We start from the raw sequence: 27,882 nt of genomic DNA, 5'->3' as shown, positions 1-27,882 counted from the left end.
GGGCACGGCCCTGGTCAGACGACGAGTCGGCCACCAGGAATCCCGCACCCAGGACTCCTTCCGAGGTCGGAGGGGCGCAGATGACCAGCGAGAGGCGCGGCAGGCTAGAGGGATCCCAGTGCGCAGGGGCGGGGCCGCGGCGGCCGGAGCGAAGAGTATAAGCGCATGCGAGACGGCGTAGGGGACTAGAGGGTCCGGAGCGCGTGCGTGGGGCGGGGCCGCGGCGGGACAAATGCAGAGCGCACGCGCTTGGCTGCCTGGCGACTGCACAAGCAGGGATGGCGTCGCTTCAGCGTTCTCGGGTGCTACGCTGCTGCAGCTGCCGCCTCTTCCAGGCGCACCAGGTCTGGCGGGTGCCAGCCCCCTCCTCCTCCTCCGGCACGGGGACAGCGGACGGGGAATGGCGGGGCTGTGGGTGTTGTCTCGAATGGCTCCGGGATGCACCGGGCCCGAAGGAGTGCAGGGACCGCTGAGGGCGGGTCTCATTGGGGTCGCCCCCGCATAACGTTCTGAGTTTTTTGTTTGGTTCTTGTACAAACCAGAGGTAATGGTTCTGCGGAGGTGGCCTCTTGTGAATTGTAGCAGGTAGAATCCGGTTGAGTATAGCATCCTTTACGCAGAGCCTACCCCACGCAGTAGCCCTGTCTCAGTTTCAGTGAGAGGGGGAGGACGGTTCTTAGAGACCGAGCGCGCCGCGGCGGCGTCCCTGCTCCACACCTGGGCGCCCTCTCCGTCGCCCCGCGCCTCTGCCGCCGTCCGTTTCCGCGGGGCCAGGGACTTGATACGGCTGTTCGCCGACGCATAAACCACGGGCCCCGGAGTCTTAAAGACAGATAATCTGTGTTTCTAGAACATATTTGCCTCCCTAACTTTCAGCGTGCCAGATAGAGAATGCCACTTAACCTTCTCCGGATCGCACCTGTCTCCCTGCTTGATATCACTTAACACTGCAGTCACCGTATCTGCTTCTGATAGTCCCTCCCTCCTAATTATTGGTAATCTGCTATGCACTGAGAAAGAATAGCATCAGACTTCTTCTTCTTTTTTTTTTTTTTTTGAGACGGAGTTTCGCTCTTGTTGCCCAGGCTGGAGTGCAATGGCGCGATCTCGGCTCACCGCAACCTCCGCCTCCCAGGTTCAAGCAATTCTCTTGCCTCAGCCTCCCGAGTAGCTGGGATTACAGGCATACGCCACCATGCCCAGCTAATTTTGTGTTTTTAATAGAGACAGGGTTTCTCCATGTTGGTCAGGCCGGTCTCGAACTCCCGACCTCAGGTGATCCGCCTGCCTCGGCCTCCCAAAGTGCTGGGATTACAGGCGAGAGCCATTGTGCCCGGCGTGGATCAGACTTCTTTAAGAGGTATGTTAAAAAGTCAGCAAGATGCTGAGTATGTGTCTGTAAGCTTGCATTTAATACTAAGCGTTTGTAAGGGCCATTTTAAGGGCTCAGAAACTTTTTACTTATTTTCCTTCGGGAGCTGGGTCCTAAGAGTTGCAAATAAAGGGAGATCATTTGCATTTTTAAATTATTCCACGTCTAATGTTTCATGCTGTTTTTTAAAAACAAATTTTCCGTTTATTTTTATTTCCTTTTTTTGTTTTTGAGACAGAGTCTCACGTCTCACTCTGTCGCCAGGCTGGAGTGCAGTGGCGTGATCTCGGCTCACTGCAACCTCCGCCTCCTGGGTTCAAGCGATTCTCCTGCTTCAGCCTCCCGAATAGCTTGGACTACAGGCGCGCGCCACCAAGCCCAGTTAATTTTTGTATTTTTAGTAGAGACGGGGTTTCACCATGTTGGCCAGGAAGGTCTCCATCTCTTGACCTCGTGATCTGCCCGCCTCGGCCTCCGAAAGTGCTGGGATTACAGTGCTGGTGTTACAGGTGTGAGCCACTGTGCCCGGCCTCTATTTCCTTGTTTGTTTTCCTGTTTCACTCTTCCATGTTCACCAGTGTTATTTATTTATTTATTTACTTATTTATTTTGAGACAAGGTCTCGCTTTGTCGCCCAGATTGGAGTGCAGTGGTAACAATCACAGCTCGCTGCAACCTGCACCTCCCGGGCTCAGCTGATCCACCTCAGCCTCCCACGTAGCTGGTACTACAGGTGTGGGCCACCATCCCCAGCTAATTTTTATATTTTTTGTAGGAATGAGGTTTCGGCCGTGTTGCCCAGGCTGGTCTGGAACTCCTGGGCTCAAGTGTTCTTCCCGCCTTAGCCCCCAAAGTGCCGGGACTACGGGTGTGAGCCAGCGCCCCTGACCCTCGTGGTCATTTTCAACCCTATGAAATGTGAGTTGCTTGGCCCCAGTGGCTCACGCCCATAATCTCAGCACTTTGGGAAGCCCACTAGGGCAGATCACTTGAGCTCAGAAGTTCCAGACCAGCCTGGGCAACGTAGCGAGACCTTGTCTCTACTAAAATTCAAAATAAAATAGCTGGATGTGGTGGCGCGCATCTGTAGTCCTAGCTACTCAGGGGCGCTGAGGCAGGAGAATCGCTTCAGGCCAGGAGGTAGAGGTTGCAGTGAGCCATGTTCACACCACTGCACTCCAGCTTGGGCGACAGCCAGACCCTGTCTCAAAAACAAAAAATTACTTGAAACCAAAGAGGACGGCAAGTCGGCTATGTACTACTTTAATTTTAATTGCAAGTCGGCTGTGTACTACTTCAACACGTTTAACTTCAACAACCTTTGACTTAGGCATCATTCCCGTCTTACAGACATGAGAGTTCCGAAATACACAGGAATCAAGTGGTTTCTCCATCTAGGAAGTGGCACAACCATACTATCTCAGCAGTTCCCAGAATTAATTCCTTTACCAGCTTCTGTGAGTCCTAAACTTTTAAAAATGCTTTTCTTGGCCGGGTGCGGTGGCTCACACCTGTAATCCCAGCACTTTGGGAGGCCAAGGGGGGCAGATCATGAGGTCAGGAGTTCGAGACCAGCCTGGGCAACGTGGTGAAACCCCGTCTCTACTAAAAATACAAAAAATACAGGGCATGGTGGCACGCACCTGTAATCGCAGCTACTTGGGAGGCTGAGGCAGGAGAATCACTTGAATCCAGGAGGCAGAGGTTGCAGTGAGCCGAGATCATGCCACAGTGCTCCAGCCTGGGCGACAGAGCCAGACTCTGTCTCAAAAAAAAAAAAAAAAAAACTTTTCTTGTTTATATACTCATAGAAAATCCACAGTTTTATTGGTGTTTTAAGGTAGAAGCTGAGAAGTAAAATTGCTAAGTCATTACCCACTTCAATTTTTGGTAGGTGCTCATTGTCCTCCTTAGAATCCTTTTGGATACTTCCCCCAAAAACCTCATGATTTTGTATTAGGATCATATTAATCGTATGAATGTTAATGGATCAACCTAGACATCTTTGTGGTGTTAAACATGATCCATTACGTTTCTTCAAGTAACCTTGGTATCCCTTGGTAACATTTTATTTGTTGCTGTTATAAACGGACTCTTTATCAATTATGTGTTCTCATTAGATGTCTGCTCATATAAAAGCTGTATTAATTTTTGAAAGTATCTTAATTTTGTACCTAACCACTGTATTAGACTGTCTGGTTTTAGCGGCTTCTCATTTCATTATGTTGGTTTTCAGATAAAAAATTATGTCAGGTAGCAGCCGGGCGTGGTGCTTCAAGCCTTTAATCCCAGCACTTTGGGTGGGTCACTTGAGGTCAGGAGTTTGAGACCAGCCTGACCAACATGATGAAACCCTGTCTCTGCTAAAACCACAAAGTTAGCCGGGCGTGGTGGCACGTGCCTGTAATCCCAGCTGCTTGGGAGACTGAGGCAGAAGAATCTCTTGAACCTGGGAGGTGGAGGTTGCACTAAGCCGAGATCTCACCATTGCACTCCAGCCTGGGCAATAAGAGCGAAACTCCGTCTCAAAAAAATTAAAATTAAAATTAAAATTAAAAAATTGGCTTTTCTTTGGGAGGCTGAGGTGGGCAGATCATTTGAGGTCAGGAGTTATTTCAGGTATTATAATTCTGTCTATAAATAAGGATAGGGTTTTCCGCTCCTTTATAATTTTTATACATCTTACAACTTTCTTCTAATTCCATTGGCTAGTACATCCAGAAAAAAATGGTAAATAATAGCGGGCAACCCTGGCTTGTTCTTGACTTCCATGTGGAATGCTGGTAGAGATTCTCCAGCATTAGAGTGGGTTTTAGGCATTTTATATGTTAAGAGAGAACACATCTAGTCAGGTTTAACAAGAATTGAAAATAAATGTTAACGGAATTTTTTTTAGACCCAAGTTTAACAAGAATTTAAATATTATGGAATTTTTTTTACAGCTTCAATTTGAGTCTTACGGAGTGTTTTTGTTTTGTTTGGATTTGGTTTTGCGAGACAGGAATATTATGGAATTTTTTTTTACAGCTTCAGTTTGGGTCTTTCGGAGTGGTTTTGTTTTGTTTGGATTTGGTTTTGTGAGACAGCCTCTTGCCATGCTACCCGGGCTGGCCTCAAACTCCTGGGCTCGAGTAGTCTCGGCCTCCCTGGTCGCTGAGACTACAGGCTCAAGCCACTGTGCCCAGCCCAATTTGATTGTGTTTCATACAGATAGCCAGTTTTCCCAGCACCAACCCGGACTTGTTAAATAGTCTGTTCTTTTCTCACTTTTAAAGTACCATCTTTATGATTATGATATGCTAAATTTTTACACATGCTTTGGTTTGTTTCTGGACTCCTTCCATCAGTTTTTAAAATTATTTCGGGCCAGGTCCGGGCCTGGTGGCTCACGCCTGTAATCCCAGCACTTTGGGAGGCCGAGGCGGGTGGATCACCAGGTCAGGAGATCGAGACCATCCTGGCCAACACAGTGAAACCCCATGTCTACTAAAAATACAAAAAATTAGCCAGGCGTGGTGGCGGGCACCTGTAGTCCCAGCTACTCGGGAGGCTGACACAGGAGAATGGCGTGAACCCGGGAGGGGGAGCTTACAGTGAGCCGAGATCGCGCCGCTGCACTCCAGCCTGGGCGGCAGAGCCAGACTCCGTCTCAAAAAAAAAAAAAAATTATTTCAGACCAGGCATGGTGGCTCACACCTGTAATCCCAGCACTGTGGGAGGCCAAGGCAGGTGGATCACTTGAGGTCAGGAGTTTGAGACCAGCCTGGTCAACATGGTGAAACCCCATCTCTACTAAAATACAAAAATTAGCTGGGCATGGTGGTACACACCTGTAATCCCAGCTACTTGGGATTTAAAAAAAAAAAATTTCAGATCCAATTCCACTTGTTTTTTGTTTGTTTGTTTGTTTGTTTGAGATGGAGTCTCACCCTGTCGTGTAGGCTGGAGTGGAGTGGTGCAATCTCGGCTCACTGCAACCTCCATCTCCCAGGTTTAAGCGATTCTCCTGTCTCAGCCTCCTGAGTAGCTGGGATTACAGGTGCCCGCCACCATGCCTGGCTAATTTTTGTATTTTTAGTAGAGACTGGGTTTCACCATATTGGTCAGGCTGGTCTCGAACTCCTGACCTTGTGATCTGCCCGCCTCGGCCTCCCAAAGGGGGATTACAGGCATGAGCCACTGAGTCCAGCCCAATTCCATTTTGTTTTAAATAATTATCTGAGTTGTATTTCTGAAATTTCATTGCAGGTAAAAAAGAGTGTCAAGTGGACATGCAAAGCTTGTGGAGAGAAGCAGTCCTTTTTGCGGGTGAGTCCTACAAAACAGAAAGCAGGTGGGGCGCAGGCCTGCAGCGAGCCCTTCCAGGGAGTCCCAGCATGCCACAGCTGGGATCATCCTCTCTCAAACAGAGTTCCCCAGATATGGAGCTCCTGCTTCCGAGCTTCCTGTTCCTTCAGGAAGTGAAATGGATGGAGCAGAATCTGGAAAGGTATTGCCATTTGATTCTTCATTCAGCAAGTATTTCTTGAGTACTTTCTGTGTGCCAAGCACAAGGGAAACAGTGGAAAGTAAGCCCATTGTCATTCTTGCCCTCACAGATGCACTTGTGTGGAAGGGGAAGAGAAACTAATGCACACATGCATCTACATAATTTAAAACTCGGCTGAGCACAAGGAAAGGAAAGCACTGGGGACTGTGAGAAGATGACAGAGGAATCAGGGCAGCCGGGGAAGGGCAGAGGCCGTTGGTGGAGGTGGGGGTGTGCGAGAGTGGGCTCAGGAAGTGGAGGCCGGCAGGGGCAGGCTGCAAATGCTCTTATCCAGCTGTTTGCACCTGGCATTGAGTACGTCTTTTCAGTCCATCCGTATTGCCCCTGCTGAACTCTAGGACCCCAAACTGTCCTGCATCCTTTGCCTTACTGAACTTGCTCTTTTCCTGCTCCAGCCCCAGTGCCACCTCTCCCTTCACCTCTCATCTTTCCTCTCCTCCTACAGCCATGTGCTTTCTTTCTGACCTTAAACCCAAATTTGCTCCCTCTTCAGGCCTTTGTGCTCACTGTGGAGTTCCCCTCCCTCTTCTCAGTATCCTGTGGAAGTTACATAGTCATGTGTTTATGCACGGATTGTCCATCTAAGGCTATAAGTTCCGTGAGAACAGAGGCTTTTTATTTACTGGTGTATCCGCAGCACCTAGCACAGTGCTCGGTGTTTGTGGAGTGAGTAAGGAACCGGCCCAACCTTGTTGGGCATTTAGGTTGATTTCCCTTTTGACTGTTGTGCACAACTCTACCGTGAAGCTTTTCACAAAAACCTCTTTATCCACGTGGCCAGCTGTTTACTGTTTACTTAGGACAAAGTCCTAAAAGTTAAATTGCTGTTTTTTGGGGTTTTTTTTTTTGAGATGGAGTCTCAGTCTGTCATGCAGGCCGGAGTGCAGTGGCGCAATCTCGGCTCACTGCAACCTTTGCCTCCCAGGTTTAAGCGGTTCTCCTGCCTCAGCCTCCTGAGTATCTGGGACTACAGATGCGTGCCACCACGCCCAGCTAATTTGTTTTTTGTATGTTTAATAGAGACGGGGTTTTACCATGTTGGCCAGGCTGGTCTTGAACTCCTGACCTCAAATGATCCACCTGCCTCCGTAGACAAAAACATTTCATAATGTTGGTGAGTGCCTTCACCTCATATTTTTTATTTTTTTATTTTTTTTTAGACGGAGTCTCGCTCTGTCACTCAGGCTGGAGTGCAGTGGCGCGATCTCGCTCACTGCAAGCTCCGCCCCCTGGGTTCACGCCATTCTCCTGCCTCAGCCTCCTGAGTAGCTGGGACCACAGGCTCCCACCACCACGCCCGGCTAATATTTTGTATTTTTAGTAGAGATGGGGTTTCACCATGTTAGCCAGGATGGTCTCAATCTCCTGACCTCGTGATCTGCCCACCTTGGCCTCCCAAAGTGCTGGGATTACAGGCGTGAGCCACCGTGCCTGGCTGATATTTTTTTTTAAAAAGGGAAAAAAAACACTTCAGAATGGGTTCAGCAAAGTTAAAAAATAATAATAATAATAAATAAATAAATAAATAAATAAAGTGCTGGCAAGGTAATGAGATCTCTTAGGGAATCCAGGGGGCAGAACTTCATCCCCGGTCCCTTGAAAAACTAGCCCCAAGAACTGAAAAGCTGCCAACAAGCCAGACATCAGCTTTTCCTGCCCATCACCCAGCTTCTCCCTATATCTTTACTCCATTTTCTCCTCTCCTTCCCTTTCTGTTTCTCCCCAGACTGTTCAGTCAGATTCTCTGCTCCAAGTCCATAGAATCTCATTCCAAGCCAACTGGAAGAGCTGAGTCTCAATTATAAATTCCTAGGAGAAGCAACCTGGTTGGCCCAGGCTGACTCGGATGTCCACCTCTGGTCCAGTCAACTGGGATTGGGTCTCAGAAGAGAGGGCTGGCTTACCAGGTAGGCAGACACCCCACGTGGTGAGCATGGCTTGTTTGAGATGTATATATTTCTACATTCTCCTTGAGGAAGCCTTCTTACTGCCCTCAATGCCTCTGTGCTGTGTGTGGCATGTGGTGTATGGCTGACTGGGCCACAGTAACAAACACACCAAAATTGTGGTGGCTTAATACAATAGACGTTTCTCTTGCTCTCATAACAGTCCTGGGGAGACGGTAAGGTCAGCAGGGCGCTGCCCTTGATGTGGTTGCTCAGGGATCCAAGCTCCTGCCATCTTGAGCTGCTTCTATTCCCTGAGGCTCATCTGTAGCTGCTTCTAGCCGCTGAGAAGGGCAGGTGCTTGGAGGAGCTACCGAGAGGCTTTGAGGGCCAGGCTGGGAAGCAAGTAACAGTGCCATGGAAAGAGGCTGGTTTCGTGGCCACCCCTGACCACACGCACACTGGAAAATGACATCTAGTTTTTGGGAAGAATGCGCTTCAATATCCAGCCAGCAGTCCCTGCCCTGTGGAAGAGCACGCCGCTACTGGTTAGGCCAGCCTGGTCTTTGCCATTTCCCCCTCCAGCTACTCTTCTCCGTTCTCAGGCGACTGTGCTCCAAACAGGACTGCACTCCCTACGTGTCCATTACAATTGCTTGTGTCAGCGTCAGCAGTGGTCGCTGTGTTGCTAAAAACAGTGGTTGGTTCTCAGTTCTCACTTGACTTACTAGCTGCCAGGCACTGGGAGTCCACCGGAATTCTGTGCGCACGGGACATCAACAATGCTCCTGCCAGTGGGGTGTTGAGGAACAATGGACACGTAAAGTGTGTGTGACTGATAACAGATGTGCTCCATTGTCCCAGCACACTTCACTTAAAAAACACAGGTTCAAAGGCCAGATTGTTAAGAATTTCAAGATGGCGAAAGCAGAGCGGCTGTCACACCCTGAAGCTGATTCTGCCTGTGCCATAGCAGGACGCATGCCCTCAAATTCAGGCTCTTAACATCTGCCTGTGCCATAGCAGGACCCGTGCTCTCAAATTCCATCTCGTACCATCTGCCTGTGCCATAGCAGGACCCATGATCTCAAATTCAGGCTCTTAACATCTGCCTGTGCCATAGCAGGACCCATGCTCTCAAATTCCGTCTCGTGCCATCTGCCTGTGCCATAGCAGGACCCATGATCTCAAATTCCGTCTCGTACCATCTGCCTGTGCCGTAGCAGTACCCAAGCTCTCAAATTCCATCTCGTACCATCTGCCTGTGCCATAGCAGGACCCGTGCTCTCAAATTCCGTCTCTTACCATCTGCCTGTGCCATAGCATGACCCATGCCCTCAAATTCCATCTCGTACCATCTGCCTGTGCCATAGCAGTACCCGTGCCCTCAAATTCCATCTCGTACCATCTGCCTGTGCCAAAGCAGGACCCGTGCCCTCAAATTCCGTCTAGTACCATCTGCCTGTGCCATAGCAGGACCCATGATCTCAAATTCCATCTCGTACCATCTGCCTGTGCCATAGCAGGACCCATGCTCTCAAATTCCATCTCGTACCATCTGCCTGTGCCATAGCAGGACCCATGATCTCAAATTCCGTCTCGTACCATCTGCCTGTGCCGTAGCAGTACCCAAGCTCTCAAATTCCATCTCGTACCATCTGCCTGTGCCATAGCAGGACCCGTGACCTCAAATTCAGGCTCTTACCATCTGCCTGTGCCATAGCACGACCCATGCCCTCAAATTCCATCTCGTACCATCTGCCTGTGCCATAGCAGTACCCGTGCCCTCAAATTCCATCTCCTACCATCTGCCTGTGCCAAAGCAGGACCCGTGCCCTCAAATTCCGTCTAGTACCATCTGCCTGTGCCATAGCAGGACCCATGATCTCAAATTCCATCTCGTACCATCTGCCTGTGCCATAGCAGGACCCATGATCTCAAATTCCATCTCGTACCATCTGCCTGTGCCGTAGCAGTACCCAAGCTCTCAAATTCCATCTCGTACCATCTGCCTGTGCCATAGCAGGACCCGTGCCCTCAAATTCCGTCTCGTACCATCTGCCAGTGCCATAGCAGGACCCGTGCCCTCAAATTCCGTCTCGTACCATCTGCCTGTGCCATAGCAGGACCCGTACTCTCAGATTCCGTCTCTTACCATCTGCCTGTGCCATAGCATGACCCATGCCCTCAAATTCCATCTCGTACCATCTGCCTGTGCCATAGCAGGACCCATGATCTCAAATTCCATCTCGTACCATCTGCCTGTGCCATAGCAGTACCCGTGCCCTCAAATTCCATCTCGAACCATCTGCCTGTGCCATAGCAGGACCCGTGCCCTCAAATTCCATCTCGTACCATCTGCCTGTGCCATAGCAGGACCCATGATCTCAAATTCCATCTCGTACCATGTGCCTGTGCCATAGCAGTACCCAAGCTCTCAAATTCCATCTCGTACCATCTGCCTGTGCCATAGCAGGGCCCGTGATCTCAAATTCCATCTCGTGCCATGTGCCTGTGCCATAGCAGGACCCGTGCTCTCAAATTCCATCTCGTACCATCTGCCTGTGCCGTAGCAGGATGCAAGCTCTCAAATTCCATCTCGTACCATGTGCCTGTGCCATAGCAGTACCCGTGCTCTGAAATTCCATCTCGTACCATCTGCCTGTGCCATAGCAGTACACGTGCTCTCAAATTCCATCTCGTACCATCTGCCTGTGCCATAGCAGTACCCGTGCTCTCAAATTCCATCTCGTACCATCTGTCTGTGCCATAGCAGGACCCGTGCTCTCAAATTCCATCTCGTACCATCTGCCTGTGCCATAGCAGGACCCGTGCCCTCAAATTCCATCTCGTACCATCTGCCTGTGCCATAGCAGGACCCAAGCTCTCAAATTCCATCTCGTACCATCTGCCTGTGCCATAGCAGTACCCAAGCTCTCAAATTCCATCTCGTACCATCTGCCTGTGCCATAGCAGGACCCGTGCCCTCAAATTCTATCTCGTACCATGTGCCTGTGCCATAGCAGGACCCGTGCTCTCAAATTCCGTCTCTTACCATCTGCCTGTGCCATAGCAGTACCCGTGCTCTCAAATTCCATCTCGTACCATCTGCCTGTGCCATAGCAGGACCCGTGCTCTCAAATTCCGTCTCTTACCATCTGCCTGTGCCATAGCAGGACCCGTGATCTCAAATTCCATCTCGTACCATCTGCCTGTGCCATAGCAGGACCCGTGCCCTCAAATTCCATCTCGTACCAACTGCCTGTGCCATAGCAGGACCCGTGCCCTCAAATTCCATCTCGTACCATCTGCCTGTGCCATAGCAGGACACGTGCCCTCAAATTCCATCTCGTACCATCTGCCTGTGCCATAGCAGGACCCGTGCCCTCAAATTCCATCTCGTACCATCTGCCTGTGCCATAGCAGGACCCGTGCCCTCAAATTCCATCTCGTACCATCTGCCTGTGCCATAGCACGACCCGTGCCCTGAAATTCCATCTCGTACCATCTGCCTGTGCCATAGCAGTACCCGTGCTCTCAAATTCCATCTTGTACCATCTGCCTGTGCCATAGCAGGACCCGTGCCCTCAAATTCCATCTCGTACCATCTGCCTGTGCCATAGCAGGACCCATGGTCTCAAATTCCATCTCGTACCATCTGCCAGTGCCATAGCAGGACCCGTGCCCTCAAATTCAGGCTCTTAACATCTGCCTGTGCCATAGCAGTACCCAAGCTTTCAAATTCCATCTCGTACCATCTGCCTGTGCCATAGCAGGACCCGTGCCCTCAACTTCCATCTCGTACCATGTGCCTGTGCCATAGCAGGACCCATGATCTCAAATTCCATCTCGTACCATCTGCCTGTGCCATAGCAGGACCCGTGCCCTCAAATTCCATCTCGTACCATCTGCCTGTGCCATAGCAGTACCCGTGCTCTCAAATTCCATCTCCTACCATCTGCCAGTGCCATAGCAGGACCCGTGCCCTCAAATTCCGTCTCGTACCATCTTCCTGTGCCATAGCAGGACCCGTGTCCTCAAATTCAGGCTCTTAACATCTGCCTGTGCCATAGCAGTACCCAAGCTCTCAAATTCCATCTCGTACCGTCTGCCTGTGCCATAGCAGGACCCGTGCCCTCAAATTCCATCTCGTACCATCTGCCTGTGCCATAGCAGTACCCGTGCTCTCAAATTCCATCTCGTACCATCTGCCTGTGCCATAGCAGGACCCGTGCCCTCAAATTCCGTCTCGTACCACCTTCCTGTGCCATAGCAGGACCCGTGCCCTCAAATTCAGGCTCTTAACATCTGCCTGTGCCATAGCAGTACCCAAGCTCTCAAATTCCATCTCGTACCGTCTGCCTGTGCCATAGCAGGACCCGTGCCCTCAACTTCCATCTCGTACCATGTGCCTGTGCCATAGCAGTACCCGTGCTCTCAAATTCCATCTCGTACCATCTGCCTGTGCCATAGCAGGACCCGTGCCCTCAAATTCCATCTCGTACCATCTGCCTGTGCCATAGCAGGACCCATGGTCTCAAATTCCATCTTGTACCATCTGCCTGTGCCATAGCAGGACCCGTGCCCTCAAATTCCGTCTCGTACCATCTGCCTGTGCCATAGCAGGACCCGTGCTCTCAAATTCAGGCTCTTAACATCTGCCTGTGCCATAGCATTACCCAAGCTCTCAAATTCCATCTTGTACCATCTGCCTGTGCCATAGCAGGACCCGTGCCCTCAAATTCCATCTCGTGCCATGTGCCTGTGCCATAGCAGGACCCATGATCTCAAATTCCATCTCGTACCATCTACCTGTGCCATAGCAGGACCCGTGCCCTCAAATTCCATCTCGTACCATCTGCCTGTGCCATAGCAGGACCCGTGCCCTCAAATTCCATCTCGTACCATCTGCCTGTGCCATAGCAGGACCCGTGACCTCAAATTCAGGCTCTTAACATCTGCCTGTGCCATAGCAGTACCCGTGCCCTCAAATTCCATCTCGTACCATCTGCCTGTGCCATAGCAGGACCCGTGCCCTCAAATTCAGGCTCTTAACATCTGCCTGTGCCATAGCAGTACCCGTGCCCTCAAATTCCATCTCGTACCATCTGCCTGTGCCATAGCAGGACCCGTGCCCTCAAATTCCATCTCGTACCATGTGCCTGTGCCATAGCAGGACCCATGATCTCAAATTCCATCTCGTACCATCTGCCTGTGCCATAGCAGGACCCGTGCCCTCAAATTCCATCTCGTACCATCTGCCTGTGCCATAGCAGGACTCATGGTCTCAAATTCCATCTCGTACCATGTGCCTGTGCCATAGCAGGACCCGTGCCCTCAAATTCAGTCTCGTACCATCTGCCTGTGCCATAGCAGGACCCGTGACCTCAAATTCAGGCTCTTAACATCTGCCTGTGCCATAGCAGTACCCAAGCTCTCAAATTCCATCTTGTACCATCTGCCTGTGCCATAGCAGGACACGTGCCCTCAAATTCCATCTCGTACCATCTGCCTGTGCCATAGCACGACCCGTGCCCTCAAATTCCATCTCGAACCATCTGCCTGTGCCATAGCAGTACCCGTGCTCTCAAATTCCATCTCGAACCATCTGCCTGTGCCATAGCAGGACCCCTGCCCTCAAATTCCATCTCGTACGATCTGCCTGTGCCATAGCAGGACCCGTGCCCTCAAATTCCATCTCGTACCATCTGCCTGTGCCATAGCAGGACCTGTGCCCTCAAATTCCATCTCGTACCATGTGCCTGTGCCATAGCAGGACCCGTGCTCTCAAATTCCGTCTCTTACCATCTGCCTGTGCCATAGCAGTACCCGTGCTCTCAAATTCCATCTCGTACCATCTGCCTGTGCCATAGCAGGACCCGTGCTCTCAAATTCCGTCTCTTACCATCTGCCTGTGCCATAGCAGTACCCGTGATCTCAAATTCCATCTCGTACCATCTGCCTGTGCCATAGCAGGACCCGTGCCCTCAAATTCCATCTCGTACCAACTGCCTGTGCCATAGCAGGACCCGTGCCCTCAAATTCCATCTCGTACCATCTGCCTGTGCCATAGCAGGACCCGTGCCCTCAAATTCCATCTCGTACCATCTGCCTGTGCCATAGCAGGACCCGTGCCCTCAAATTCCATCTCGTACCATCTGCCTGTGCCATAGCAGTACCCAAGCTCTCAAATTCCATCTCGTACCATCTGCCTGTGCCATAGCACGACCCGTGCCCTGAAATTCCATCTCGTACCATCTGCCTGTGCCATAGCAGTACCCGTGCTCTCAAATTCCATCTTGTACCATCTGCCTATGCCATAGCAGGACCCGTGCCCTCAAATTCCATCTCGTACCATCTGCCTGTGCCATAGCAGGACCCATGGTCTCAAATTCCATCTCGTACCATCTGCCTGTGCCATAGCAGGACCCGTGCCCTCCAATTCCGTCTCGTACCATCTGCCAGTGCCATAGCAGGACCCGTGCCCTCAAATTCAGGCTCTTAACATCTGCCTGTGCCATAGCAGTACCCAAGCTTTCAAATTCCATCTCGTACCATCTGCCTGTGCCATAGCAGGACCCGTGCCCTCAACTTCCATCTCGTACCATGTGCCTGTGCCATAGCAGGACCCATGATCTCAAATTCCATCTCGTACCATCTGCCTGTGCCATAGCAGGACCCGTGCCCTCAAATTCCATCTCGTACCATCTGCCTGTGACATAGCAGTACCCGTGCTCTCAAATTCCATCTCGTACCATCTGCCTGTGCCATAGCAGGACCCGTGCCCTCAAATTCCGTCTCGTACCATCTTCCTGTGCCATAGCAGGACCCGTGTCCTCAAATTCAGGCTCTTAACATCTGCCTGTGCCATAGCAGTACCCAAGCTCTCAAATTCCATCTCGTACCGTCTGCCTGTGCCATAGCAGGACCCGTGCCCTCAAGTTCCATCTCGTACCATCTGCCTGTGCCATAGCAGTACCTGTGCTCTCAAATTCCATCTCGTACCATCTGCCTGTGCCATAGCAGGACCCGTGCCCTCAAATTCCGTCTCGTACCATCTTCCTGTGCCATAGCAGGACCCGTGCCCTCAAATTCAGGCTCTTAACATCTGCCTGTGCCATAGCAGTACCCAAGCTCTCAAATTCCATCTCGTACCGTCTGCCTGTGCCATAGCAGGACCCGTGCCCTCAACTTCCATCTCGTACCATGTGCCTGTGCCATAGCAGGACCCATGGTCTCAAATTCCATCTCGTACCATCTGCCTGTGCCATAGCAGGACCCGTGCCCTCAAATTCCGTCTCGTACCATCTGCCTGTGCCATAGCAGGACCCGTGCTCTCAAATTCAGGCTCTTAACATCTGCCTGTGCCATAGCATTACCCAAGCTCTCAAATTCCGTCTTGTACCATCTGCCTGTGCCATAGCAGGACCTGTGCCCTCAAATTCCATCTCGTGCCATGTGCCTGTGCCATAGCAGGACCCATGATCTCAAATTCCATCTCGTACCATGTGCCTGTGCCATAGCAGGACCCGTGCCCTCAAATTCCATCTCGTACCATCTGCCTGTGCCATAGCAGGACCCGTGCCCTCGAATTCCATCTCGTACCATCTGCCTGTGCCATAGCAGGACCCGTGACCTCAAATTCAGGCTCTTAACATCTGCCTGTGCCATAGCAGTACCCGTGCCCTCAAATTCCATCTCGTACCATCTGCCTGTGCCATAACAGGACCCGTGCCCTCAAATTCCATCTCGTACCATGTGCCTGTGCCATAGCAGGACCCATGATCTCAAATTCCATCTCGTACCATCTGCCTGTGCCATAGCAGGACCCGTGCCCTCAAATTCCATCTCGTACCATCTGCCTGTGCCATAGCAGGACCCATGGTCTCAAATTCCATCTCGTACCATCTGCCTGTGCCATAGCAGGACACGTGCCCTCAAATTCAGGCTCTTAACATCTGCCTGTGCCATAGCAGTACCCAAGCTCTCAAATTCCATCTCGTACCATCTGCCTGTGCCATAGCAGGACCCGTGCCCTCAAATTCCATCTCGTACCATGTGCCTGTGCCATAGCAGGACCCATGATCTCAAATTCCATCTCGTACCATCTGCCTGTGCCATAGCGGGACCCGTGCCCTCAAATTCCATCTCGTACCATCTGCCTGTGCCATAGCAGGACCCATGGTCTCAAATTCCATCTCGTACCATCTGCCTGTGCCATAGCAGGACCCGTGCCCTCAAATTCAGTCTTGTACCATCTGCCTGTGCCATAGCAGGACCCGTGCCCTCAAATTCAGGCTCTTAACATCTGCCTGTGCCATAGCAGTACCCAAGCTCTCAAATTCCATCTCGTACCATCTGCCTGTGCCATAGCAGGGCCCGTGCCCTCAAATTCCATCTCTTACCTCCTGCCTGTGGCATAGCAGGACCCAAGCTCTCAAATTCCATCTCGTACTGTCTTCCCCTTAGACCCCTCAGCTCCAGCGATGCTGTCCTCTTTGCTGTTCCTCCAAAATTTCAGGCTCAGGGTCTTCACACTCATTCTCATTTATTGCTTCTGCTGGAATGTTCTTCCTCTAGACAGCCATGTGGGTTGCTTCTTCATATCTTCCTGTTTGTGCTCAAACGTTACCTTCTTAGAGATGCATTTCTTGACCATTTTGAACACCTTATGTAAAACGGTATGCTCTTATGTACGACCTCTTTCCTGGCCTTGTCTTTCTCAGGAGCACTTACTGGCATCTGATAGGTTCCATGGCTCACTTGTTTCTGTCCTGTCTCTTCTCACTTGAATGTGAGTTCCATGATGACAGGGAGTCTTGTCCATTCCTGTATTGTCTACCCCAAGATGAGGCCTGGCACACAGTTGGTATTCAATAAATATTTGTTGGATGAATTTGTGACTGGTAAGTGGGAAAAATGTATTTTATTTTGTATTCCTTTGATTATCAGTGAAGGTAAGTATCATTTCATATATTTTTTGGCAGTATGTTATACAATATGGCAATATGTGTTACTTCTCTTGTGACCTTTTTACTCATGTGCACTAACCATTTTGTGTAGGGCTTTGGGTTGAGTTTGGCTTCAGTAGGTAGAGTTCAGGGTGATTGTGGGACAGCCACATAGGTGTAAACTATTAGTTCCGGAGACTGTTGGTTCGTAAATCATTCTAGAGACAGCCGTCAGTCATTGGGGTTCCTGCATGCTGCTGTAGGGGTCTTCGGGCCTTGCGGAATACAGCTTTGTCCTCCCTGAGGTGCATCTCCAATGGATCTGTTTCTCAGCATTCTGCCAGCACTTTTCCAATGTAATATATTTTTTGGTTTTTCAGGCTTATGGTGAAGGCTCTGGTGCTGACTGTAGACGCCATGTCCAAAAGTTAAATCTACTACAGGGACAAGTTTCAGAGCTGCCACTCAGGTACAGTTGTTTGAGAAGAGCGTGGTTGTCTTGCCCTGTTTTCGTCTTGACTGGATAATAGAAGTACACAGTGGAAATCCTGGGCCAGGCACTCTGCTGTGGCTGGACCTGCCCCAGGTCCCTGCTGTCGCTTTGCCATCTGAGGTCAGCAGCTGCCCTCAGAACCGACCCCGGGGATGTTTAGAATACTGGGGCTGAGCTTCACCCGAGGAGATTCTCACCTGATTGCCTGTGATGAGGTCCAGACCTGTGGTTTTTAAAGCTGGCAGGCCATTGCTCTGTGCCTCTAGAGCTGAAGGCTCTTGACACAGCTGTTCTCGTTTGTGGCTGGCTCACCAGAGAGGCCCTGGTAGGACAGACCCCACTGGGCCTGGGCCTGGGTCAGTGGAGAAGTCCCTTAGACTTCCACGTCTTACATTATGGCAGTCAAACACCCTGAGCAATTCTCCCACTGAAAATAACTAAAAATGCTAGCTATTTTAAATGCACTGATGAGCTGACAAGAAAGTAACTCTCGGCCAGGCGCAGTGGCTCATGCTTGTAGTTCCAGCACTTTAGGAGGCCAAGGCGGGCAGATCACGAGGTCAGGAGTTCGAGACCAGCCTGGCCAGCATGGTGAAACCCCGTCTATATTAAAAATACAAAAAAATTAGCCCAGCATGATGGTGCATGCCTGTGATCCCAGCTACTCAGGAGGCTGAGGTAGGAGAATCACTTGACCCCCAGGAGGCAGAGGTTGCAGTGAGCCGAGATCGCGCCATTGCGCTCCAGCCTGGGCGACAGAACGAAACTATCTCAAAAAAAAAAAAAAAAAAAAAGTAAGTAACTCTCAGAGGTCAAAAATGAAGAAGCGGGTCCGATGGTGGTGGGTTATGAGAACTGATTAACATTAGTGTCACTAACGTTGGTATACAACTCTCCACTGCTAAGTTTAACTGGCTTAAAAAAAAATGTAGAAGCCAAAATCCAGAGAGGAAGCACCTGAGCTGCTGGGGTGATTGAAGCCCGGTGCTCTGGAGCCTGCATTTCGATGGCTGGGAGGGGTGCAGGAGGCCCTCAGAAGACAAAACCTACGGCAGTGTGGGTGGACCAGTAGGACACCTCCTAAGAAAACTGAGCTCCCGGAGGACTACACCCTCGGTGTACAAATGAACTAGATCCACTCTGCAACAGGCAGCTTGCCTGTATTGACCTTGGCAGTGGCTGAAGAGGGGGAAATATCTCTAAGATTTTGGAAATGAAAGGAAGTAGTTGCATGGTTTTTCAGCCTTTTACATACCCTGTGTGAAAAGCCTCAAGCAGAAAATTTATGTTTTAATTGTCCCAGGAAGCAGAGGTAAATGGAGCTCTTCTTTGCAGCAATATATCTTCAATTGCTGGGCCTTAAAGTTCCCACAGAGGCCGGGCGTGGTGGCTCACCCCTGTAATCCCAGCACACTGGGAGGCCAGGGCAGATGGATCATGAGGTCAAGAGATCTAGACCATCCTGGCCAATACGATGAAATCCCATCTCTACTAAAAATACAAAAATTAGCTGGGCGTGGTGGCGGGCGCCTGTAATCCCAGCTACTAGGGAGGCTGAGGCTGGAGAATTGCTTGAATCCGGGAGGCGGAGGCTGCAGTGTTCCGAGGTGGTGCCACTGCACTCCAGCCTGCCAATAGAGTGAGACTCCATCTCAAAAAAAAAAAAAAAAAAAAGAATCCCCAAAGAAAAAGTTCCAAGTAGCATAATATACTCAGGAGTTTAAAATCATTTAACATTCAAGGAAATATGCCACCAGGAGCAAAAGATAGCAGATCAACAGTCAGAAAAGTCAGACCCATAAAGACTTCAGAATGCGTGATATTGCATGTTTAATATATTTAATCCAATAAAAGAAGTGGGTGATAAGATGAGGGCCTTCAAAAAATAGGTGTATTTGAGAGCTTGTTTGGAGGTTCTAGCAGGGGAGTGCAGCTACTCATATACCCTGGACCAAAGACCGCTCCTCCTCTGTTGGAGGTGGTGGTCCTCTTCGACCAAGCGCACAGCTTCAGGAGGGACGCACATGGAGCGGTGAGGGAAGAAGGGGACACCACCTAGCCATCCAGATCAGCTAACCAACCCTGGTGATTGATGGGGCGACAGATGGTGCAGCCACATCACCCTCACATCCAAAAAAATAGGTGTATTTGAAAAAGAACCAAAAAGAGGCCGGGTGCAGTGGCTCACACCTATAATCCCAGCACTTTGGGAGGCCAAGGCAGGCGGATTATTTGAGGTCAGGAGTTCAAGACCAGCTTGGCCAACATGGTGAAACCCTGTCTTTACTAAAAATACAAAAGTCAATTGGGTGTGGTGGCACATGCCTGTAATCCCAGCTACTCAGGAGGCTGAGGCATAAGAATCGCTTGAGCCTGGGAGGCAGAGGTGGCAGTTAGCCAACCTCCACCTCCCAGGCTCAAGTGAGACCTGCACCAGAGTGAGACTCTGTCTTTAAAAAATAAAAGAGTTTGTAGAACTTGAAAGTATAATCATTGACATTAAAAATTCATTTCAGGCCGGGTGCAATGGCTCATGCCTGTAATCCTAGCACTTTGGGAGGCCAAGGCAGGCAGATCACTTGAGGTCAGGAGTTCATGACCAGCCTGGCCAACATAGTGAAACCCCATCTCTACTAAAAATACAAAAATTAGCTGGAAATCACTTGAACCCAGGAGGCGGAGGTTGCAGTGAGCCAAGATTGTGCCACTGCACACCAGCCTGGGTGACAGAGTGAGACTCCATCTCAAAAAAAAAGAAGAAATTAAAAATTCAGTGGACACGTTAAACAGATTAAATGCAGCTGAAGAGAGAATTAGTGAAATGGAAGATAAATCTAGAAAATTATTCACAGTGCAACACAGAAAAATGGAAAAGTAGAAAATATAAGGGAAAGTTGAGAGACATGGAGGTTACAGAGGAGAGTTCTAGCAAAAGATAATTAAGAGAATGGGGCAAAAGCAATAACTGAAGAGATAAGAGCACAGCATTTTCCAGAATCAAAGACATAACATTTTTAGATTAAGGAAACACAGTAAATCCCAAACTGGATAAAAGCATTATTTTATTTGCAAATAGCATGATTGTGTATGTAGAAAATCCTAATGAATCTACAAAAAAGCTACTAGAACTAATGATTTAGCAAGATCACAAGAGTAAAAGCTCAACATACAAAATTAAATTGTATTTATATATATATGCAGTGGACAATTGGAAAAATGATTTTTAAAATCAAATACCAGCTGGATGCGTACTTCACGCTTGTAATCCCAGCACTTTGGGAGGCCGAGGTGGGTAGATCACTTGAGCCCAGGAATTTGAGACTAGCCTGGGCAAGATGGCAAAACCATCTCTACAATAAAAAGAAGAAAAAAAAAATTAGCCAGGCGTAGTGGTGCGTGCCTGTGGTCCCAGATACTCAGGAGGCTGAGGTGGGAGGATCCACCTGAGCCCAGGGAGGTTGAAGCTGCAACTTACCTCCATTGTCATGTGATTCCATCTTCCAGCAATCTTGGCTCACTGCAGCCTCTGCCTCCTGAGTAGCTGGGAATATAGGTATGCACCACCATGTTGGTCAGACTTGTCTCGAACTCCTGACCTCGTGATCCACCTGCCTCAGCCTCCCAAAGTGCTGGGATTACAGGAGTGAGCCACTGTGCCCAGCCCCTGGTCATTTTTCAAAGGGCATATGTGTGGTCTTCCCTGAAGGTCTCTAGAAGAAACTGTCAGTGCCAGTGAAGAAGAAAACGTGGGACACCAGCAGGCTGGGAATGTGAAGCAGCAGGTAAGCCTCAGGCCCACCTGCCCCAGTCTGGCTCTGTGTCAGGGAAGGGATGAATGCACAGATGTATCCAGTAGTCATTATAGCAAATGTGTGTTGATGCCACCCAATGACAGGCAGTTGGCTTAAAGCTGCAGGGAACACAAAAATAAACCTGTACCTTTTGTAAGGTTGGAGGCAGCCATGTGTACCAAGCATTACAATACCCTGCAAAGGACTCTCTCCTCTGTCTGCTTGGAGAACTCCTGAATGTAGCTCAAATATCACCTTATACTGCTTCCACTTTGCTCCCACAGCACTCTGGGCATACCTCTGAGAGGGAAAGAATAATGGGGTAAAACACCTGGGTTTCCATCTTTCCTTGTTCCAGACTGCAAGCTGTTGTTTTTTTGTTTTGTTTTGTTTTGTTTTTTTTCTCTGAAACGAGGTCTCACTCTGTCGCCCAGGCTGGAATGCAGTGGCGCGATCATGGTTCCCTGCAGCCTTGACTTCCTAGGCTGAAGTGATCCTCCCACCTCAGGCTCCTGAGTAACTGGGACTACAAGTGTGCCCTACCACGCCCAGCTAATTTTTTTTCTTTTTTGTAGAGGCAGGGTCTCCCTATGTTGTCTAGGCTGGTCTCAAACTCCTGGGCTCAGGCCATCTTCCCACCTCAGCTCCCAAAGTACTGGGATTACAGGCATGAACCACTGCACCTGGCCAGATTCACACTTTGTTATAAGCAGAGGAAGATGCTCTTCTGGTACCTGTGCCTGTGCTTCCAATTCGGTCCATTTACAGACTTAATTTTATATCATTCTCATCAGAAATACTTTTTTGCATCCTAGTTTTCAGTTGTATCATTCTTCTGTGCTGCGGTATAGTTTTCAGTGATTTTCATTTCTTATTTATTAATTTTTGAGACAGGGTCCCCCTCTGTCACCCAGGCTGGAGTGCGGAGGCATGATCGCTGCTCACTGGAGCCCCAGCGTCTCAAAAAACAAAGTATTTACAGAATGGAGTAGATGCACCAGTATTGATTCCTTATTATGTGGCATTTAGGTTGTTTCCACACTTCTGCTTGCCTGCCTGCCTGCCTCCCTCCCTCCCTTCTTTCCTCCTTTCCTCCTTTCGATGGAGTCTCGCTGTGTCCCCCAGCCAGAGTGCAGTGGCGTGATCTCAGCTCACTGCAACTTCTGCCTCCTGAGTTCAAGCAATTCTCCTGCCTCAGCCTCCCAAGAAGCTGGGATTACAGGCACGCACCACCACGCCCGGCTAATTTTTGTATTTTTAGTAGAGACGGGGTTTCACCATGTTGCCTAGGCTAGTCTTGAACTCCTGAGCTCAGGTGACCCGCCTGCCTCAGCCTCCCACGGTGCTAGGGTTACAGGTGTGAGCCACCGCGCCTGGCCATGTTTCCACACCTCTGTTCTTTTTTTTTTTTTTTTTTTTTGAGACGGAGTCTCGCTCTGCCCCCCAGGCTGGAGTGTGTAATGGCACCATCTCAGCTCACTGCAGGCCCTGCCTCCCGGGTTCACACCATTCTCCTGCCTCAGCCTCCTGAGTAGCTGGGACTACAGGTGCCTGCCATCACGCCCAGCTAATTTTTTGTTTTTTGTTTTTTTTTTTTAGTAGAGACGGGGTTTCACCGTGTTAGCCAGGATGGTCTCGATCTCCTGACCTTGTGATCCGCCAGCCTCGGCCTCCCAAGGTGCTGGGATTACAGGTGTGAGCCACTGCGCCCGGCTACTTCTGTTCTTATAAATGAAATTTGATATTTTTTTATAAGACTGGGACTGGCACCTCTGTTTTCTCTGTGTGGAATCACTGGGCCAGGGAGCATAGACTTTCATGAGTCTCTTGGTGGGCCGTGCCCTGCCGCCTTCCCGAGGCCTGTGCCAGTGAGCACTGTCCTGCCAGCATTGCAGGGTATTGGCGTCCATCACCTTCCAGCCGGTGCCTTTCCTAGAGTGGAGCTGGACATGACTCCTGAGATCCTCAGGCCCAAGAGTTGGGCTAGGGGTTTTCGATAAAACTGCCTGGTTTCCAGTACTGAGAATCAACTTTTTTCTCAATCTGGCAGGAAAAATCGCAGCCCTCAGAGAGTCGCTGGCTGAAGTATCTAGAAAAGGACTCCCAAGAACTGGAGCTGGAAGGAACAGGAGTGTGTTTCAGCAAACAGCCTTCATCCAAAATGGAGGAGCCAGGCCCCCACTTCAGTCAAGACCTGCCTAGAAAAAGGTACCAAGTGCGTCTCCGTTCCAGCCCTGGCCCAGGGCCTCTGCTGCCTCCAGCAGTGGGGCACCAGTGAGCCACTGTGAGCGTCAGCCAAGCGCGGGAAGCCTAGGTGGCAAGTGCCAGCAGGTGGGAAATCGGGCAGCTGCTGCCACTGCTGGCCCCACAGCCCACCTGGGCATTGGGCACTGCCGGTGCAGAGGCGAAGGCTTGGGCAGGACACCCGTGTGCACACCCTTTTTGATGCCCACTTAATTCTGAACATCTCAGACTGTACTGACCCCAGGGGAGTGGTCGGAGTAGCTGGCAGGCCTGAGAGCTTTTAGCTCAGAGAAGCAGAGGCCTCAGACTTGAAGGAAGTTTTCTTCTGCTTCAGGCATTTCAGTGAGACTTTTGGAGAGACTGCTTTAGGTTAAGGATCTAGGGAGGCTCTTAGAGGGCAGGTGCTTTCAGGAGGTAGATTCTGCTTTCAAACCAGAACCTTCATCTGGGTACAGTGGCTCACACCTGTAATCCCAGCACTTTGGGAGGCTGAGGCAGGAGGATCATTTGATCCTCCAGTCCGGGCAACATGGGGAGACCCTATCTGTACAACAGATTTTTTAAAACAAATTCATAGGGCATGGTGGTGCATGCCTGTGGTCCCAGCTACTTGGGAAGCTGAGGCAGGAGGATCACCTGAGCCCAGGAGGTCAAGGCGGCAGTGAGCCATTGCACTCCAGCCTGGGTGCCGGTGAGACCCTGACTGAAATAAAAACAAAACTTTCTAGCACCTAGAAGCTGTGAAGCAGGGGAGTGGGGCCTGGGCGGTGGCTGGTCACCCTGAGCAGCTGCCTGGGAAGCCGTAGGAACGAGCAGGTGGCCACCCGAGCCTGTGGGCCATGTGATCGCGGAGTCAGGCTCGGGGTGCCACTGGAGAGTAGCACGGGTCTACTGACGGTCCTGTCCTGACAGGAAGTGGAGCGGGAGCACCGTCCAGCCTCCGTGCAGCCGTGGCGTCCAGGACTCGGGTGGCTCTGAGGTCGCCTGGGGACCCCAGAAGGTCAGTGACAGAGAACAGTTTCTCTCTGGTCCCAGTGACCACCGAGTGTGTGTGGGATAATTCTGTCTTCTGTCACAGTTGACGAAGTGTGCGATTCCTACCCGCAGAAAGCCCATCTTCCCACCCGGGTTTCTTGTCTTTTCTGTCTGAAGCCAACTCCTTCCTCGGGTCTGTACCCCCTTTTCCCTCCCATGCCTCTCGTCTCCCATGAGGGTAACTCAGGACCAAAGAGCATTGTGACCCTTGGAGCAACGGAGGTTGGCCCGCAAGTCACCCTGACGATGGGTCAGGGCCATCGTCTCATTCTGCGTGGAGCATGGGGACCTTTCTCCGGGCAGGAGTCGTCAGCGGGCCGCCCTGAATCCTGGGAGATGCTTCCCTCCACACACGCGTTTGCCCTGCTGTGGACTCTTGTATGTGAGGCACTCTTCACTTAGGGTGTTGTCTTGTTCTTTTTTGTTTTCTGAGACAAGGTCTCACTCTGTCTACCCAGGCTGGAGTGCAGTGGCACAGTCATAGCCTACTGAAGCCTCAACCTCCCAGGCTCAAGTGATCCTCCTGCCTCAGCCGCCAAGTAGCTGGGACCACAGATGCACACCACCACACTGGCTAATCTTTAAAAAATATTTTGTAGAGGCCAGGCGCAGTGGCTCACACCTGTAATCTCAGCACTTTGGGAGGCCCAGGTGGGTGGATCACTTGAGGTCAGGAGTCTGAGACCAGCCTGGCCAACATGGTGAAACCCCATCTCTACTAAAAATAATTAGCTGGGCGTGGTTGTGCACGCCTATAATCCCAGCTACTCGAGAGGCTGAGGCAGGAGAATTGCTTGAACCTGAGAGGCATAGGTTGCAGTGAGCTGAGATTGCATCACTGCGCTCCAGCCTGGGCAACAGAAAAAAGAAAATTTTTTAGAGACATGGTCTCACTATGTTGCCCAGGCTTGTCTCAAACTCCTGAGCTCAAGCAATCTTCCCACTTCCCAAAGTGCTGGGACTATAGGTGTGGGCCACTGCGCCTGGCCGGTTTGTCTTGTTTTTGAAGCTTCCAGTCCAGCAGGCCCCACCGCATATCCGGTGCTGCAGAGTGCAGGGTTTGCTCTGCCTGTCAGAGGAGCCAGGGCACAGCAAGGGCACTGCAGTTGGGAGTCCACTGGGCGTCAGTCACTGCCCCCACATCAGCCAAGGTCGGTCTCCGCTGGCCTCGCACCATGCACAGAGCACTGGCTCATGCCAAGAGGCAGAATTCAAACTTTGATGTTGCCGCCAACTAGTTTTGTGATCCTGGGTAAGTAAGTGGCTTTGAATCTCCAAACCCTAGAAGAATGACCAGAGAGTCTGCCACGGGCCAGTCCCTGGGCTGCACGTTGTAATGGTATCATTGTGTTTCATGCTCCCTCAAGCCTGTTGCTTTGTTTTAAAGGTGAGGAACTGAGGCTTGCAGTTTTTGTGCGGTCACGGCAAGTTCAGTGGCAAAGCCGACGTCAAGTTTCAGGGCCGCAGAGCCTCTTCCGTACTGCCTGGGTGGCAGTGCTGCAGGGACCCACTCTATCGCTGCTTTCACATTGCTTTTCCCTTTGTAAGCAGCACAACCCAACTTTTTTTTTTTTTTTTTTTTTTTGAGTAGGAGTTTCCCTCTTGTTCCCCTGGCTGGAGTGTAATGGCACGATCTTGGCTCACTGCAACCTCCGCCTCCCAGGTTCAAGCGATTCTCCTGCCTCAGCCTCCTGAGTAGCTGGGATTACAGGTGCCCGCCACCACGCCTGGCTAATTTTTGTATTTTTAGTAGAGACAGGGCTTCCCCATGTTGGCCAGGCTGGTCTTGAACTCCTGACCTCAAGTGATCCACCCGCCTCGGCCTCCCAAAGTACTGGGATTACAGGCATGAGCCACTGCACCCAGCCTTTTGTTTTTGAGACGGGGTGTCACTCTGTCACCTAGGCTGGAGTGCAATGGTACAATCACACCTCATAGCAGCCTCCATCTCCCGGGCTTAAGTGATCCTCCCGAGCAGCTGGGATCACAGGCACTCACCACCACAGTTGGCTAATTTTCTGTAGAAGAGGGGGTTTCACCATGTTGCCCAAACTGGTGTCAAACTCCTGGGCTCAAGCAATCTGCCTGCCTCGGCCTCCCAAAGTGCTGGGATTCAGGCATGAGCCACTGCTCCCAGCCTACAACCCAACTTTCTATTTTTTGAGACAGAGTTCGCTCTGTTGCCTAGGCTGGAGTGGAATGGCGTGATTTCAGCTCACTGCAACCTCTGCCTCCCAGGTTCAAGTGATTCTCCTGCCTCAGTCTCCCGAGTAGCTGAGATTACAGGCGCGTGCCACCACGCCCGGTTAATTTTTGTATTTTTAGTAGTGATAGGGTTTCGCCATGTTGGCCAGGTTGATCTCGAACTCCTGGCCTCAGGTGATCTGCCTGCCTTGGCCTCCCAAAGTGCTGGGATTACAGGCGTGAGCCACTGTGCCCAGCCGACACCCAACTTTCAGAGCATCTTTGGTTCCTGGGGTGAGAGAAGCCAGACCCCAGCACCAGTCCTATCCCACAGGGAGCTCGGTGCTGCCACCTCTGCAGCTGCAGAACCCGGCAGGCTCTGGAGAGCTGTTCCCCGGTGGGAGGTAGCAGAATGGAGCCAGCGCACCCCTTTCCCGATGTCTCGAGGCCCTTCTCCTCAAAATTCTTTTGTAGGCACCGGTAACCTGATTCTAAGGTCCCCAGGAGATGGATCACCTGATGACATGAGAATGTCTTGTTTTTGGAAAGCCTGGTCATGCAATTTAGCGGAAGGTTTGCGGTGAGGTGGAAGGCATTTATTTGCTTTGTCTTGCTAACCCTCAAAATCAAAGCCTGTCCCAGCCTGACAGCTTCCAGCAGAAAGTGTCAGAACCAGAGGCCCAGCCAAGGCCCAGGCAGGGCAGGCGGTCCTCCTGGGCCCTGGCATTGTTCTTACAAATGGAGGGCATGGCCGTCTTCTCTTTCAGGGACAGGCTGGCCTGACATGGAAGGTGAAACAAGGCAGCAGCCCCTGCCTCCAGGAGAACTCTGCAGACTGCAGTGCCGGGGAGCTGAGGGGTCCTGGGAAGGAGCTATGGAGTCCCATCCAGCAGGTTACAGCCACATCCTCTAAATGGGCGCGATTTGTCCTGCCACCTAGAAAAAGTTCACATGTGGACAGTGAGCAGCCAAGGTCTCTTCAGAGGGACCCCAGGCCAGCTGGTCCAGCACAGGCTAAGCAAGGGACCCCCAGAGCACAGGCCTCAAGGGAAGGCCTCAGCAGGCCCACTGCCGCTGTCCAGCTTCCTCGGGCCACACACCCCGTCACATCCGGGTCTGAGAGGCCTTGCGGGAAGACCTCATGGGACGCAAGGACTCCCTGGGCAGAGGGTGGGCCCCTGGTCCTGGAGGCACAGAATCCTCGACCCACACGACTATGTGACCTCTTTATAACTGGGGAAGACTTCGATGATGATGTGTGATCTGGGACTGGCAGGTTATTAATCGAGATACACTTGTTAGGAGGGACAGGGTTCCCCTAAGGCACTTTTAAAGATACTCTGTAAGAACCATTAACAATAAACTTACTGTCAATCA

General features: G+C 50.8%; 1 protein-coding gene across 3 annotated transcripts; it reads left to right on the top strand.

Annotated features, from left to right (window-relative positions):
- The first annotated feature begins 190 nt into the window (after positions 1-190).
- Positions 191-27,882, top strand: MRNIP (MRN complex interacting protein). Of its 3 annotated transcripts, XM_063810993.1 has the most exons (9): positions 202-344; positions 1,225-1,360; positions 5,621-5,680; positions 5,782-5,861; positions 17,139-17,227; positions 20,958-21,033; positions 23,093-23,250; positions 24,199-24,286; positions 27,273-27,882. In XM_063810993.1, the coding sequence occupies exons 1-9, from the start codon at positions 279-281 to the stop codon at positions 27,765-27,767; spliced, it is 1,248 nt and encodes a 415-aa protein (XP_063667063.1). In that variant the 5' UTR covers positions 202-278; the 3' UTR covers positions 27,768-27,882. The 3 variants fall into 3 exon arrangements, with proteins under 3 accessions (XP_063667064.1, XP_001153552.2, XP_063667063.1); XM_063810994.1 differs by lacking the exon at positions 1,225-1,360 and having other exon boundaries at positions 191-344; XM_001153552.8 differs by lacking the exons at positions 1,225-1,360; positions 5,782-5,861 and having other exon boundaries at positions 194-344.

Source organism: Pan troglodytes, chromosome 4 (genome assembly GCF_028858775.2).
Source record: "Pan troglodytes isolate AG18354 chromosome 4, NHGRI_mPanTro3-v2.0_pri, whole genome shotgun sequence".
NCBI classification, from domain to species: Eukaryota; Metazoa; Chordata; class Mammalia; order Primates; family Hominidae; genus Pan; species Pan troglodytes.
The sequence above is the reverse complement of the archived record's forward strand: the minus strand, read 5'-3'. Positions and strand labels throughout refer to the sequence as shown.